The sequence below is a fragment of the Hippocampus zosterae genome, chromosome 9 (genome assembly GCF_025434085.1).
Source record: "Hippocampus zosterae strain Florida chromosome 9, ASM2543408v3, whole genome shotgun sequence".
NCBI classification, from domain to species: Eukaryota; Metazoa; Chordata; class Actinopteri; order Syngnathiformes; family Syngnathidae; genus Hippocampus; species Hippocampus zosterae.
Genome location: NC_067459.1, coordinates 5157273 through 5171894, shown reverse-complemented (window position 1 = coordinate 5171894; position 14622 = coordinate 5157273). Strand labels below are relative to the sequence as shown.

At 44.4% G+C, this 14622-nt stretch overlaps 1 protein-coding gene across 1 annotated transcript in view; it reads right to left on the bottom strand.

The window, feature by feature from the left end:
• Positions 1-14622, bottom strand: part of LOC127607190 (dihydropyridine-sensitive L-type skeletal muscle calcium channel subunit alpha-1-like) — an 81498-nt gene that overhangs the window by 44443 nt on the left and 22433 nt on the right. Inside the window, exons 3-12 of the mRNA XM_052075339.1 lie at positions 13701-13840; positions 13301-13443; positions 12521-12673; positions 12077-12282; positions 11901-12004; positions 11661-11806; positions 9997-10078; positions 5763-5923; positions 4664-4889; positions 3779-3986 (exon numbers count right to left, since the gene is read on the bottom strand). Of these exons, the coding sequence (XP_051931299.1) occupies positions 3779-3986; positions 4664-4889; positions 5763-5923; positions 9997-10078; positions 11661-11806; positions 11901-12004; positions 12077-12282; positions 12521-12673; positions 13301-13443; positions 13701-13840 (1569 nt within the window). The remainder of the gene's footprint in view (positions 1-3778; positions 3987-4663; positions 4890-5762; positions 5924-9996; positions 10079-11660; positions 11807-11900; positions 12005-12076; positions 12283-12520; positions 12674-13300; positions 13444-13700; positions 13841-14622) is intronic.

Sequence of the window (14622 nt, the reverse complement as noted above, 5' to 3'; positions counted from 1 at the left end):
CCTCACTGCTCACAAGGACATCTATGCAGCTCAACTATCCCTCTACAAGGATTCCATCTCTCAAGCAAAATCACATTACTACTCCGGACTCATCTGCTCCAATGCTGGAAATACTAAGACTCTCTTTTCCCTTTGGAACAGAATCACTCAACCTCCTGACTCCCTACCACCTCACTTTTACTCTCGTGACAACTGCAACGCACTTCTCCTCTTTTTCAATGAAAAAATCAACAGAATCCACCAGCATCTGGGCTCCTCTGTACCTTTCCCCTCATCTGACCCTCTCACTCCTTGCAAACTGTTCTCTTCTTTTGAACTCCCCCATCTCTCATTAATTTCAGACCTCATCATTAAATCCAAGACTTCCTCCTGTCAGCTCGATCCCCTCCCCACAGTTCTGGTCAAATCCTGCCTACCCTCTCTGCTTCCCTTCATCTCAGCCATTATCCATTCCTCTCTGTCGACTGGAATTGTTCCTGTGCTCTTCAAAACTCCAGCTGTCACCCCAATCCTGAAAAAACCTGGTTCAGATCCCAATGACTTCAATAACCTACGCCCCATTTCCCATCTTCCCTTCATCTCGAAAATTCTTGAGAAAACTGTCGCCTCTCAGCTCCACTCCCACCTCACCAACAATAGTCTTTATGAACAATTCCAGTCCGGCTTCCGTCCCCGTCACAGTACTGAAACAGCCCTCATAAAAATCACAAACGATCTTCTCATGGCAGCAGACTCTGGCCTTATCTCCATCCTCATCCTCCTTGACCTGAGTGCAGCCTTCGACACAATCTCTCACCCCATCCTCCTCAATAGACTCTCTACCATAGGCATCACCAACACCCCTCTACATTGATTCCACTCTTATCTCACTGGCCGCTCTCAGTTCATTCAACTTGATTCTTTTACTTCACAATCCCTCCCCGTTTCTTCTGGTGTTCCCCAGGGTTCTGTTCTCGGTCCGCTCCTCTTCATTGTCTACCTCCTTCCACTCTGAAACATTTTCCGCAAATTTGGCTTACACTTTCACTGCTTTGCGGATGACACCCAGCTCTATCTCTCCAGCAAACCTGACGCTTCTCTCCCACCCTCGTCCCTCTCTCACTGTCTCTCAGAAATCAAATCTTGGTTCACCTACAATTTCCTCAAGCTAAACAGCAATAAAACTGAACTCCTCGGTACCAAATCCACTCTAAACAAAGCCGACAGTTTCTCCCTCACAATTGATAATGCCACTATATCTCCTTCCCCCCAGGTGAAGTCTGGGTGTCATCCTTGACAGTTCACTATCCTTTCACTCCCACATCAATAACATTACCCGGTCCGCTCATTTCCACCTTCGCAATATAAACCGCCTCCGTCCCTCACTCACTCCGCACACCACCGCTATCCTTGTTCACAGTCTCGTCACTTCCCGTATTGACTACTGCAACTCACTCCTCTTCGGTGTCCATCAAAAATTCCTCCATAAACTTCAACTTGTTCATAATTCAGCAGCCCGGATCATCACGAGAACCCCCTCCTTCCATCATATCACCCCCATCCTCCGACAGCTCCACTGGCTTCCTGTCAAACTTAGAATCAACTTCAAAATACCTCTCTATACATTCAAAGCCATCCATAACCTTGCGCCCCCCTATCTGTCAGATCTTCTTCAAATCTCCATTCCCTCTCGCTCACTCAGGTCCTCATCCTCCCTCCACCTTTTTCTACCCTCTGTCCGTCTCAGTACAATGGGGTGCAGAGCCTTCAGTCGCTCTGCCCCCAAACTCTGGAACTCACTTCCTCCCAACATTCGTAATATTGACTCTTTTTCCTTATTCAAAACCCAGCTCAAAACCCACCTATTCAGACTTGCCTACCCGCCTTAAATCTTTCTTTCTTTATTTATTATTTTATCTGTGTTTTACTATTGGTCTTGGCTGTACAGTGTCCTTGAGTGTTGTGAAAGGCGCTTACAAATGTGATGTATTATTATTATTATTGTTATTATTGTGAGTGTGTTTCTTCTAAATTACTTTCGTTTTGTTTTGTTTTCAGTGTTGGGGGTGTTGGGAGGGGACACAACAGATGACGTTATGTGCGCATGCGGGTTGTCATTTTAGTTCGCAAACTGAGGAATCGCGCGGATGAAAATTTGGATGGCGGCGAAAAAAACTCACCAAGGTCTACTAATGATGATATTTAAGAAATGGGAATGCTAGTCTGACTTTTCGTATGAATCGTCCAAAGGGCGTATCACTAAACTCACCCGTGACGTATGCAACAGAACGCGAGAGCGAAATACGACGCGAGGCACGATTACGAGGCAAATTGGTCATTAGATTTGTAGGCTAATCGCTGTGAAAAATATTGGTTATTCTATAATTTACTGGTTGTAGCATGGTAACTTTATGTATAAAACCTTCGTCACAAGGTGTAGTAATGCTAATGTTAACTGTTGGTAGAACTCATGATAACTTGTGTTAAATTCTTTCGTCAAATTGATCGTAGATTACACATGCATCGTCTTGGGAAGAGGATGTCAAACCACATCAATACTTGTACTTGTACTGTATTAATGATTACCAGTAAATTAATCTTTGCAGTGTGAGATTGGAAAAAAATACTCTGATGATGCCACATAAGTACACCAGTTTTTGATCCATTTATTTTATTTTTTTGGGACTAAACCTGGAGTGCACAGCTGCTCATGTAATGTTCATAGTTAATGCATCGTTTTCAAACATTGACCCTTGAAACATTATACTTTTGAGTTTCGGAATTCTTGATTATCAATATCAGTGATGAACATTTACGGAACTCAACATTTGTAATTGTGGTTTCCCATTGGGTAATCCGACGGAACCGAAAAACGGTTACCATGAATTTCCGAAATCCTCAGGCCTGCTGCTGAATTATTTAATTTTTTGCAGCATTTGTTTATCATTGTATGTATGTTGTTGTTTTTGTTATTATCATATGCAATTGAATAAGTAGACCCTTTCAGAATTCGAAATTTGGGACTCTCTCAATCCATAATGGCACAAGTACTTTTCTGATCAGCGAGTCCCTGGGAATCGCTGCCGGAAAACTGTAAAATTATCACTGCGAGATTACCGCTTTTTCTGCAGTCAGTGACTGACTTCTATGCAAAGTCATTTCTCAACTTGTGTTCCGTGCCATGTCATGCCTGTTGAGTGTTGATTTACTTCATATTAAGAAACTACTGCACTAAAACATTAATTCATAAATGTATACCATATGATTTTATTTTTTTCTCAGTATAAATAACACGTACCCTGACTGTTTTACTGTTTGAATAAAAACACTTCATTCAAGCGTTAGGGAGTGCAAAGGGTTAGGGTTAGGAGACCTGCCAAGTGGTATGATAGCATTGTTTTATACATGTCCTCGGCTAGGCCTCAGTTTCAAAATCAGTCCTCGGCCTCGGAGGCAAGTCCTTAGTCCTTGGCCTTGGCCTCGGAACATTTCTCAAGTCCTTGGCCTTGGCCTTGCCCCGGAAAATTTTCCAAGTCCTTGTCCTTGGCCTTGGCCTTGGCCTCGGAGTCAAGTCCTTGGGCTTGGCCTCGGGTTGCCGGTCCTTGGACACAACACTGAACGATATGGTCAATTGGTACGCTTAATAGCCAGTGGCTATTTTTCCACCGCCAGTGTTAAATACTTTTCATATAATAAATAAGATGTCCTTTGTGTACCGGTACTTGTGTTTTATAGAAATGCTCCAGAACCACTTGTAAAGCATTAAAAAAGCAAAAAAAGTAATGTATTCTTTGTGTACCTGGAAAACGGTTATCAGGGCTTGAGGGAAGCTATCAAAAGTGCTGCGCGGTTTCGGTTGGTTGGAAAAGTTGAACTTTCCTCCAAACACCTGCATACCCAGCAGTGAAAAGATAACAATAAAGAGGAAGAGCAGCAGCAGCAAGCAGGCAATGGAACGGACTGAGTTCAAGAGGGAAGCCACCAGATTACTGAGAGAGGTCCAGTATCTAAAGCAAACAAGAGCAGATCAACAATATAATAATTCAGGTCGAAACAGTCACTTACTAGACCATTAATTGTATTTGGTTAAGAGAGAGTAATTTTCAGATAAATGACTTCCATTTTCTATGGTGCATTTCATTTAAACTAACAAATGTTTTTTTATAGTTTTTGTAAGTCAGAGCTGCCAAAGAGAACCCATGCAAGGTCAGGGAGAACATGCACATCATCATGAATGCAGATGGCATGGTAAGACGTCATAGGCACACAATCAGCCAGGAAAGGTGCAGGGTTCGATTCTGCCGACTCTGTGCTGTTTGCATGTTCTCGCTGTCCCTGAGTGGGTTTTCTCTGGGTACTCTGGATTCAAGTCAAGTCAAGTCACTTTATTGTCAACTTCTTCCCACATTCCAAACACATGCATGGCAGGTTAATGGAATACTCTAAATTGTCCCTAAGAGTGATTGTGAACGTGAATGGTTGAGTGTCTATGTGTATTGGCTGGCAATCAGTTCGGGGTGTACCCTGCTTCCTGCCCAAAGACAGCTGGGATAAGCTCCAGCACGCCTGCGACCCTCATGAAGATACAGTACTCTATCAACTAAAGTTGAACATCTGATTCTTGTATTTTGATGTGTTCTAGTCATGAAAAAGACTCTGTTGCAAAGTAAAGCACAAAATTTACCTGGTGACTTTGAGCAAGCGCAGCAGGCGTATGCAGCGCAGCACTGAGATGCCCATGACCGACATAATGTTCATTTGTACAAGGATGAGTTCCATAATGCCAGTGGACACCACGAAGCAGTCAAAACGATTGAAGAGTGACATGAAGTACGAAGACAAGCCAAGAGCGTACATCTTCATAAACATCTCCAGGGAAAACATGAACAGCAGTAGATTATTGGCAGTGTCTGTTCATTGTGGATGTCGTTTCAGGCCACAGTATTGAGTAGTGTCCAAAGGGGGGGAAAAATACAATGCAAGGATTAAGAGTTATTCACCTAGATTTCGAATAATGCATTTTTGTAATTCATGGTTTAAATAATCCTGTTATAAACAATGAAAACTTCATATTATGAAGTGAATCACATTGCCGTCTTATTGTTTTACACTCATAAAAAATCAATATACAATGCATTGAAAAAATAAATATCAAATGAACACAGCACAATTTACCATAGAATAATGTCGTAAATAAATTTGATGGATCTCAATAGGCAATTGCTGACTGATTGATTAAAGTTATGATGAAAAAATACAAAAGTAAAAATAAATAAATACATTTAAAAAGGGCTTTTTCTTTTTTCCATCAAGATGCAATAGCTTCTAACACACCAGAAAAGGACAAAAATAACATTCACGATAGATGGAGTCAGATTTAGTAGTTGAAGGGACAAATTAATTTCTGACTGAAGCCTACAGTATGCACACTACTCACCAAAAGTTTGGGATGTTTGGCTTTCAGTTGAAATTTATAGAAAATATCAAACGTTCACGCTACAGTGATATCATGAAAGTCGGACGTTTAAGTAGTAGGATGCACTGGTGATTTCCCAACATCAAACAATTCATTTAAACTAAAGTGAACAACACTGGTGGGTACACCACAAAAAAAAATTCAATATCTCAATAATTTGTCATGTGCCCTTGAGCATCAATTACAACGTTGTCTCATGCTGTTCACAAGTCGACTTATTGTCTGCTGCACAATGAATGATGAGTAAGTATGTGTTTCATTGGCCAACTCTATCCATGCAGAAAAGTCAGGGAAGGAGTGGTCTGACCTTGCCAGTTTGAGAGCCTTTCAGACTGCTTGTGGTGTTCTGTTGCAATAGCTAGCGTATTGAAGAAGACCAGCATAATCACCCACCAGTAGAAAAGTTTGGATTTAATGTACGCCCGGCATTTACGGCGTAACCAGCGGTTCCACTTGCGAGCCAGTTTACTGTGCAAATGGGAAGAAGAAAGAAAGTGCATTTCCAAAAAAATGTTACTTAATCATAATGAAAATATGGACTAAAAAACAATTAATGGAATCAGTGGCGGCTGGTTAATACCGAACAGCAGCTAACTTTGAAATTAAAGAGTACAGCATTGGGTTTTGAATCCTGGTACCACGCAGGACTTTGCCAAAATATTTAATGTTGTTGTTGTTGTTTTTTTTTTTTTCTAGTTGTTTTTTTGCTCTGCAGTTGGTCTTATTTTTCACTCTAAGTCCAGGAAATGTATCACTCAGGGTAATTCAGTGCTGATTTGTATGAACATATGTATGTATTTATCCATCCATCATCTACCGCTTATCCGGGGCCGGGTCGCCGGGGCAACAGCTTTAGCAGGGAAGCCCAGACTTCCCTCTCCCTAGCTACTTCTTCCAGCTCTCCCAGGGGATCCCGAGTCGTTCTCAGGCAAGCTGGGTGACATAGTCTCTCCAGCGTGTCCTGGGTCTTCGTCGGGGTCTCCTCCCGGTGGGACACCTCACCGGGGAGGCGCTCAGGAGGCATCCGAATCAGATGCCCAAGCCACCTCATCTAGCTCCTCTCGATGTGGAGGAGAAAGCGGCTCGACTCTGAGCCCCTCCTGGATGACCGAGCTTCTCACCTTATCTCTAAGGGAGAGCCCGGACACCCTGCGGAGAAAACTCATTTCGGCCGCTTGTAACCGGGATCTCGTTCTTTCGGTCACGACCCATAGCTCGTGACCATAGATGAGGGTTGAAACGTAGATCGACCGGTAAATTGAGAGCTTCGCCCTTTGGCTCAGCTCCTTCTTCACCACGACAGACCGATACAATGTCCACATCACAGCAGACGCTGCACCGATCCGCCTGTCGATCTCCCGCTCCCTCCTGCCCCCACTTGTGAACAAGACCCCAAGATACTTGAACTCCTCCACTTGGGGCAAGATCTCCTCCCCGACCCGGAGGGGGCCACCCTTTTCCGACTGAGGACCATTGTTTCAGATTTTGAGGTGCTGATCTTCATCCCAACCGCTTCACACTCGGCTGCGAAACGCTCCAGTGAGAGTTGGAGAGCCCTGTTTGAAGGGGCCAACAGCACCACATCATCTGCAAAAAGCAGGGATGCCATGCTGAGGCCCCCAAAACCGACCCCCTCAACGCTTCGGCTGCGCCTAGAAATTCTGTCCATAAAGGTTATGAACAGTATCGGCGACAAAGGGCAGCCTTGGCGGACTCCTAACCCCACTGGAAACGATTCCGACTTACTGCCGGCAATGCGAACCAAACTCTGACATCGGTGGTATAGTGACCGAACAGCCCGTATCAGGGGGTTCGGTACCCCATACCCTCGAAGCACCCCCCACAGAACTCCTCGAGGGACACGGTCAAACGCCTTCTCCAAGTCCACAAAACACATGTAGACTGGTTGGGCGAATTCCCACATACCCTCGAGGACCCTGCTAAGGGTGTAGAGCTGGTCCGCAGTTCCACAGCCAGGACGAAAACCACACTGCTCCTCCTCAATCTGAGGCTCGACTTCCTGACGGACCCTCCTCTCTAGCACCCCTGAATAGACCTTACCAGGGAGGCTGAGGAGTGCGATCCCTCTGTAGTTGGAACACACCCTCCGGTCCCCCTTTTTAAAAAGAGGGACTAGCACCCCGGTCTGCCAATCCAGAGGCACTCTCCGTGTTGACCACGCGATGTTGGAGAGGCGTGTCAACCAGGACAGCCCCACAACATCCAGAGCCTTGAGGAACTCCGGGTGGATCTCATCCACCTCTGGCGCCTCCGGGCCCCTTTTTAAAAAGAGGGACTACCACCCCGGTCTGCCAATCCAGAGGCACTCTCCCTGTTGACCACGCGATGTTGCAGAGGCGTGTCAACCAGGACAGCCCCACAACATCCAGAGCCTTGAGGAACTCCGGGCGGATCTCATCCACCCCTGGCGCCTTGCCACCGAGGAGCTTTTTAACCACATCGGTGACTTAAGCCACAGAGATAGGAGAGCCCACCTCAGAGTCCCCAAGCTCTGCTTCCTCCAAGGAAGACGTGTTGGTGGAGTTGAGGAGGTCTTCGAAATACACTGCCCACCGGTTCACAACGTCCCGAGTCGAAGTCAGCAGCGCCCCATCCCCACTGTACACAGTGTTAATGATGCACTACTTCCCCCTCCTGAGACGTCGGATGGTGGACCAGAATTTCCTCGAAGTCGTCCGGAAGTCGGCTTCCATGGCCTCACCAAACTCTTCCCACGCTCCGGTTTTTGCCTCGGCGACCACCGAAGCTGTGTTCCGCTTGGCCAGTCGATACCCGTCAGCTGCCTCTGGGGTCCCACAGGCCATAAAGGCTCGATAGGACTCCTTCTTCAGCTTGACGGCATCCCTTAATGCTGGTGTCCACCAGCGAGTACGGGGGTTGCCGCCACGACAGGCACCAACCACCTTACGGCCACAACTCAGATTGGCCGCCTCAATAATAGAGGCACGGAACATGGTCCACTCGGGCTCAATGTCCCCTGCGTCCCCCGGAACATGGGAAAAGCTCAGTCGGAGGTGGGAGTTGAAGCTCCTGACAGGGGATTCCGCCAGACGCTCCCAACAAACCCTCACGATACGTGAGGATGGACCGGCATCTTCCCCCACCATCAGAGCCTACTCACCACCAGGTGGTGATCAGTTGACAGCTCCGCCCCTCTCTTCACCCGAGTGTCCAGAACATGCGGCCGCTAATCCGATGATAAAACTACAAAGTCGATCATCGAACTGCGGCCTAGGGTGTCCGGGTGCCAAGTGCACATATGGACACCATTATGTTTGAACAAGCTGTTCGTTATGGACAATCCGTGGCGAGCACAGAAGTCCAATAACAAAACACCACTCGAGTTCTGATCGGGGGGGGGGGGTGGTCGTTCCTCCCAAACACGCCCCTCCAGATCTCACTGTCATTGCCCACGTGAGCATTGAAGTCCCCCAGCAGAACAAGGGAGTCCCCAGCAGGAGTACTCTCCAGCACACCCTCCAAGGACTCCAAAAAGGGTGGGTATGCTGAGCTGCTGTTTGTAGCTCAGGACAGTCAGGACCCATCCACCCACCCGAAGGCGGAGGGAGGCAACCCTCTCGTCTACCGGTGTGAACCCGAATGTACAGGCACTGAGCCGGGGGGCAATGAGTATGCCCACACCTGCTCTGCGCCTCTCACCGTGAGCAACTCCAGAGTGGAAGAGAGTCCAACCCCTCTCGAGAGAACAGGTACCAGAACCCAGGCTGTGTGTGGAGGCAAGTCCGACTATATCCAGTCGGAAATTCTCTGCCTCACACACCATCTTGGGCTCCTTCCCTGCCAGAGAGGTGACATTCCATGTCCCAAGAGCTAGCTTCTGCAGCCGAGGATCGGATCGCCAGGGTCCCCGCCTTTGGCTGCCCCCCAGCTCACATTGCACCCGACCCCTTTGGCGCCTCTCATGGGTGGTGAGCCCATGGGAAGGGGTCCCACGTTGCCTCTTCGGGCTGTGCCCGGCCGGGCCCCATGGGTGTAGGCCCGGCCACCAGGCGCTTGCCAACGAGCCCCACCTCCCTGCCTGGCTCCAGAGGGGGGCCCCGGTGACCCGCGTCCGGGCAAGGTAAACCTTGGTCCATATATTTTACTCATCATAAAGGGTCTTTGAGCCGTGCTTTGTCTGGCCCCTCACTTAGAACCTGTTTGCCATGGGTGACCCTGCCAGGGGCGTAAAGCCCCAGACAACTTAGCTCCTTGGATCATTGGGACACACAAACCCCTCCACCACGGTAAGGTGACGACTCACGGAGAGGGTATGTATTTATTTATCATTTATATGACCAGGTATGGTCATTAAAAACAGATTCTCATTTTCAATGCAGATCTGGCTGCGGACAGTAGACCTGAATATTGTACTGAATATAAAAACAATAATCACAATTACATATGTATTTGTATGAATGGATTTGTGTATATCCATACATAAAAGCTATATCTATAGTGCCTATCCTGGAGAAAACAGCACCAGCCGCCACTGATGGGAATAAGAAACTAAAACCTACTAGTAATACAATATTAACTGCATTGTGTCCATTTTTCCAACACTTCCTGCCTGAGATCCTCCATTTTCGGTGGGAAGCAAACCTGAGGAGACACAGTTAGTGTAGTTACTGTGACTGCAAAATATGGCCTCAATAAAGGTCTTTTACTTTCATTCTGAGTGACAAAGTTATTGGAGAACATGCTCTGGAGAGCAGTGTCGGGTCTCAGAGAATTTACATTGCATTAGTTTGTACCAAGATCAGTTCATGTATTCTAGCGGGATGTGATGGTAAAACCACTAATATATACAGTTGTGATCATAGGTTTTCATACCCTCTGGGCATGTTAATTTATGAGCAAGACAGGCGGCAAAAGGGTTAATGACCCTCTCAATTTCAAAAGTGCATCAGGGAGCTAGATTACGGAAATCAGTCTGCTGGGTCCATGACTTGTCGTTACATATTGTCACGTGAGAAGCCGAATTAGGACACAGAAGTTGAAAAAGTAAAATGAATTAGATATGTATCTTTTTTTCTGCATCATTTTGCTGTGTAATTCAGTGAGTGATGTGTGTCAAGCCAATCATACGATATGATGCAATGTTCTTTTAGATTGGGAATCCATTTTCTTTTTTTGTTCATTGGGACAGTGCACTTTAATCAACAAATGATTAAACAAGTGAAAAAGGTCTACTCTGCAAACCATGTGGCGAATCTTAAATTGTAAGCCAATTTTACGATGCAAAATATGGACTCAATGGAAGCTGGACGACCCTCAAGCGACACATTCAGCAGAAAAGTCATTTGGAAGGTGTTGGAATTCGACAAAGACTCAAGTGTACAGCGATTGGGGAAGTGAGAAGGACTGTCGTGAAAAATAAGTATAAGTATAAATAATAATATTTAAGTCAGATTTGTGGATATTCTCGTGACATTTATATTACGATGTTTCCATTATGGATAATGATCATTAAATTCTTTGATGACTTGATCATTTATGAGTAGTAGAAACGCCAATAAAATACACTATCACAAGATACATCGCACAACATTGTGGAAAATGTGAATGTTTTAATGTGAACAGAATGTTGCGTCTGAAAGATGTGTATGTCTCATTTCTTCCAGAGCAAGACCCTCATCCAGGCTCAAACTGGATCTCAGTGACCTAAGCCAAAATTGGACTCTCACGAACAATCGATGAGTTTTGTCTTTTTCACTTTAAGTGGGCCACATTAGTTATATTAAAAGCAAACTTATGGAAATTACTGTTGTAATTTGATTCTTTTAATAAGCCATGACACTTTCTATGATCCCAGGTGAGATACTAGTGTGTGGCCACAGCGAGCATTTCTAATATTGCTCACAGTGTTCATCGCTGTGCTCAGGGAGATTGTCTGTTTGCCCAGAAATGAAAAAATAGAGGGAATATTGCCGACAACCTGTTGTAATCCAAGTTTATATACCGGGAGACATCAACTCTATTTGATAGACTAAAGATACAAAGCATAAAAGAGCCAAAGCAACTGCATAACAAACAGTCACAACACTGCAGTTTTAATAGAGAACAAACTGCAGCTTAGCTCACTACATTTTCAAAGTAGCTTGCCTGAAAACTGGAGGTTTGGTTGGGCTATGTGTACTGGTCTACAGTATTCAATTCCTCTGCTTTGTTCTGTGGTCCTTACTCTGCCCTTCATGGTCATTATCTATGACTTCAGCTTGGGTGATCCACTCGATGTAACCCTTGAGGTCTTCATCCAGCTGCTGGGTCTCTCTCAGCTTCTGAAACTCACCTCGGGACTTGGCCTTCTCTCGTTCTTTGGTGAACTCACTAGTGATAAAGAACACCAGAGAAAGATAATTGAAAACAGTGAAATATGATTTAATTAAAATCCCAAAAGAAAATAATTGAAAAGTGTTCCTACCCACTAAGTACACCAAGAACCAGGTTGAGCACAAAGTAGGAACCGACCAGGATGAGTGTGGTGAAAAAGATCCAGGGCCATTCCATTCCAATCGCATCATTCACCTGTTCATTGGTGTCTATGTTACATATCCCTGCTTTGTGTCATATTTGAGACAAAAATGTGACACAACATACCCAGTATAGGACATCAGTCCACCCTTGTGTAGTAATACATTGGTACACTGTCAACATGGAAAATCCCAAGTTGTCAAAGTGAGTGATGCCGTGGTTTGGACCAGGCCAGCCGGCCCGACACTCTGTGCCGTTGATGGTGCAACGGCGCCCATTCCCTGCCTGGGCGCATGGGGCAGGCTTTTCATTCTCCACCGTAGCAATGATGTCTGAGTATGGACAAAACAGACAGATTTTTATGGAGCTTTCATTTCGTATCAAAGCTTTCTCAAGGAAGCCAGGCAAGTTAACTTAATTTATACTGCACAAAACGACTTCCCAAAATTACTAAAAGAACACACAATGACAGCAGGGATCCTATAAATTATTTTAAAAGCAATAGTCTGAGCTGACAAAAATGTATGTTTGTAATATAAAAAATAAAATAAAATAAATAGCACAACATACCGGTGCCTGTGTAGTAGCAAGTTTTATGCATTTTACATTTGAATAGCTCAAGAGCCATTATCGAGTAGATGGTAACCATAAAAAAGACCAGTAGAGTTATGTGGAACAAGGGCAGCATGGACTTCAGGATGGAATTCATGACAACTTGCAGACCTAAGAAGGAACAAAATGCAGTATAGAATCAAATATCTTGATATTTATACAACAATTTATAACAGAAACATTTTCTTTGGTGTTCTATAACGGGTTAGTGGGTCAATTTGGCCTTCTTTTTTTTCTTACCAGGATCATCTATAGAGTATTTCCTGCAGCAAATAAAAAAAATAAAAGGAAACTAAGAAATAAATTAACGAAGAGACTAGGAGCGTTAAACTATAGAAACTTAGACACACCCATAAATGACATTCATTGGAATATATATAGTTGTATATACACACACACACATACCTGTATATATAATTTTGTATTGTGGGAGTTTTCAAAAATGGTTCAGTAGCACCCACTACAACTTTTCAAAGCAGCAACCCCGTTTGTACGCTTTACCAAGAACTATGAAAAATTGGAGGCTGCCAAGACCTCCAAACTAAAAGTTTTCCTTGGTCAGAAAAATGTCCTCGCTCTACTTACTGTACTTGACTTTTTATTGGAAGGAGGAGTGACCTGATAGGTACTTATAAAATTCCATGAGTTTTTGATGAGTGTTGAATAAAAATCATTGCTCTGAAAACTAGTGAAAATGTGTCATTGTGACAGTCTGGTTTGAAAACAGTGTTTGCTTACTTGGGACTCCAGACACAAGCCTCAGTGGTCGAAGGACTCTGAAAGCCCTCAGAGCTTTCATATCAAAACCACCCCCTTTTTCTCCGACTACAGGCTCTACTCCACTGATGTGATTAATAGCATCCACAGCAACAGTAAAGAGTCTGAAATAGCAACAAATGTCACATCAAGTACCATCTTAACAATTGGAAAATGAAGGAATAGGTTCGACATACGAAAATCTATGTATAGTCTACGGTGAAATCTACAAAATAAAAAGTGTCATTCACAGTCAAAATTAAGTTAGAGAGCACTTCATCACAATTTTCAAAACATGAAAATAACATGAAAAAAAATGGAAAAACTGAAAAATACAAAGGATAATATTCATATTAAGCACTCAGCAAAAACACAAACTTACCCAACTGATACACAAACAAAGTCTAAAATATTCCAGCAGTTTCTTAAGTACGCATCGGCATGAAAAAGAAATCCATAGGCAATTATCTTCAGGAAACATTCCACAGAGAAGATGAGGAGGAAAATGTATTCCAGGCTTTCCTACAAGACAATAACCATGATACATAGTTCAGTGACACAACTCAAACAAACCACCATTTCAACCTCTTTGACAAAGTATTATTTGACATCTCTTAAAGATCATAGCACCATCATAGCCGTATATTGGTTGATTTTTCACAATACAGTTTGAGTTGATTATTCATTCATTCATTCATTCATTCATTCGTTTTCCGAACCGCTTTATCCTCACTAGGGTCGTGGGGGGTGCTGGAGCCCATCCCAATTGTCTTCGGGCAGTAGGGCAGGGGGGATACCCTGAATCGGTTGCCAGCCAATCGCAGGGCACACAGAGACTAACAACCATCCACGCCCACACTCACACCTAGGGACAATTTAGAGTGTTCAATCAGCCTGCCAGGCATGTTTTTGGAATGTGGGAGGAAACCGGAGGACCCGGAGAAAACCCACGCAGGCCCGGGGAGAACATGCAAACTCCACACAGGGAGGCCGGAGCTGGAATTGAACCCAATACCTGTGCACTGTGAAGTTGACGTGCTAACCACTGGACTACCGGGGCGCCTTGAGTTGATTAGTTACTATTATTAGTTATTGTTTTATGAATTAAAAAAAAATTGTTTGTAGACAGAACTATGGTGGTTATAAAAGATTATAAACCCAGTAAGCTACCAGTTTAAGATATAGAAACCCATTTAGAGGCAAATATTTTGAGACATTTAACACAATTCACGCAGGCAGAAAAAACACTTAGGATAAAGTTGAAATATGGTAATAAGGGAAATGGCTCGGAGATTTTGCTAAGG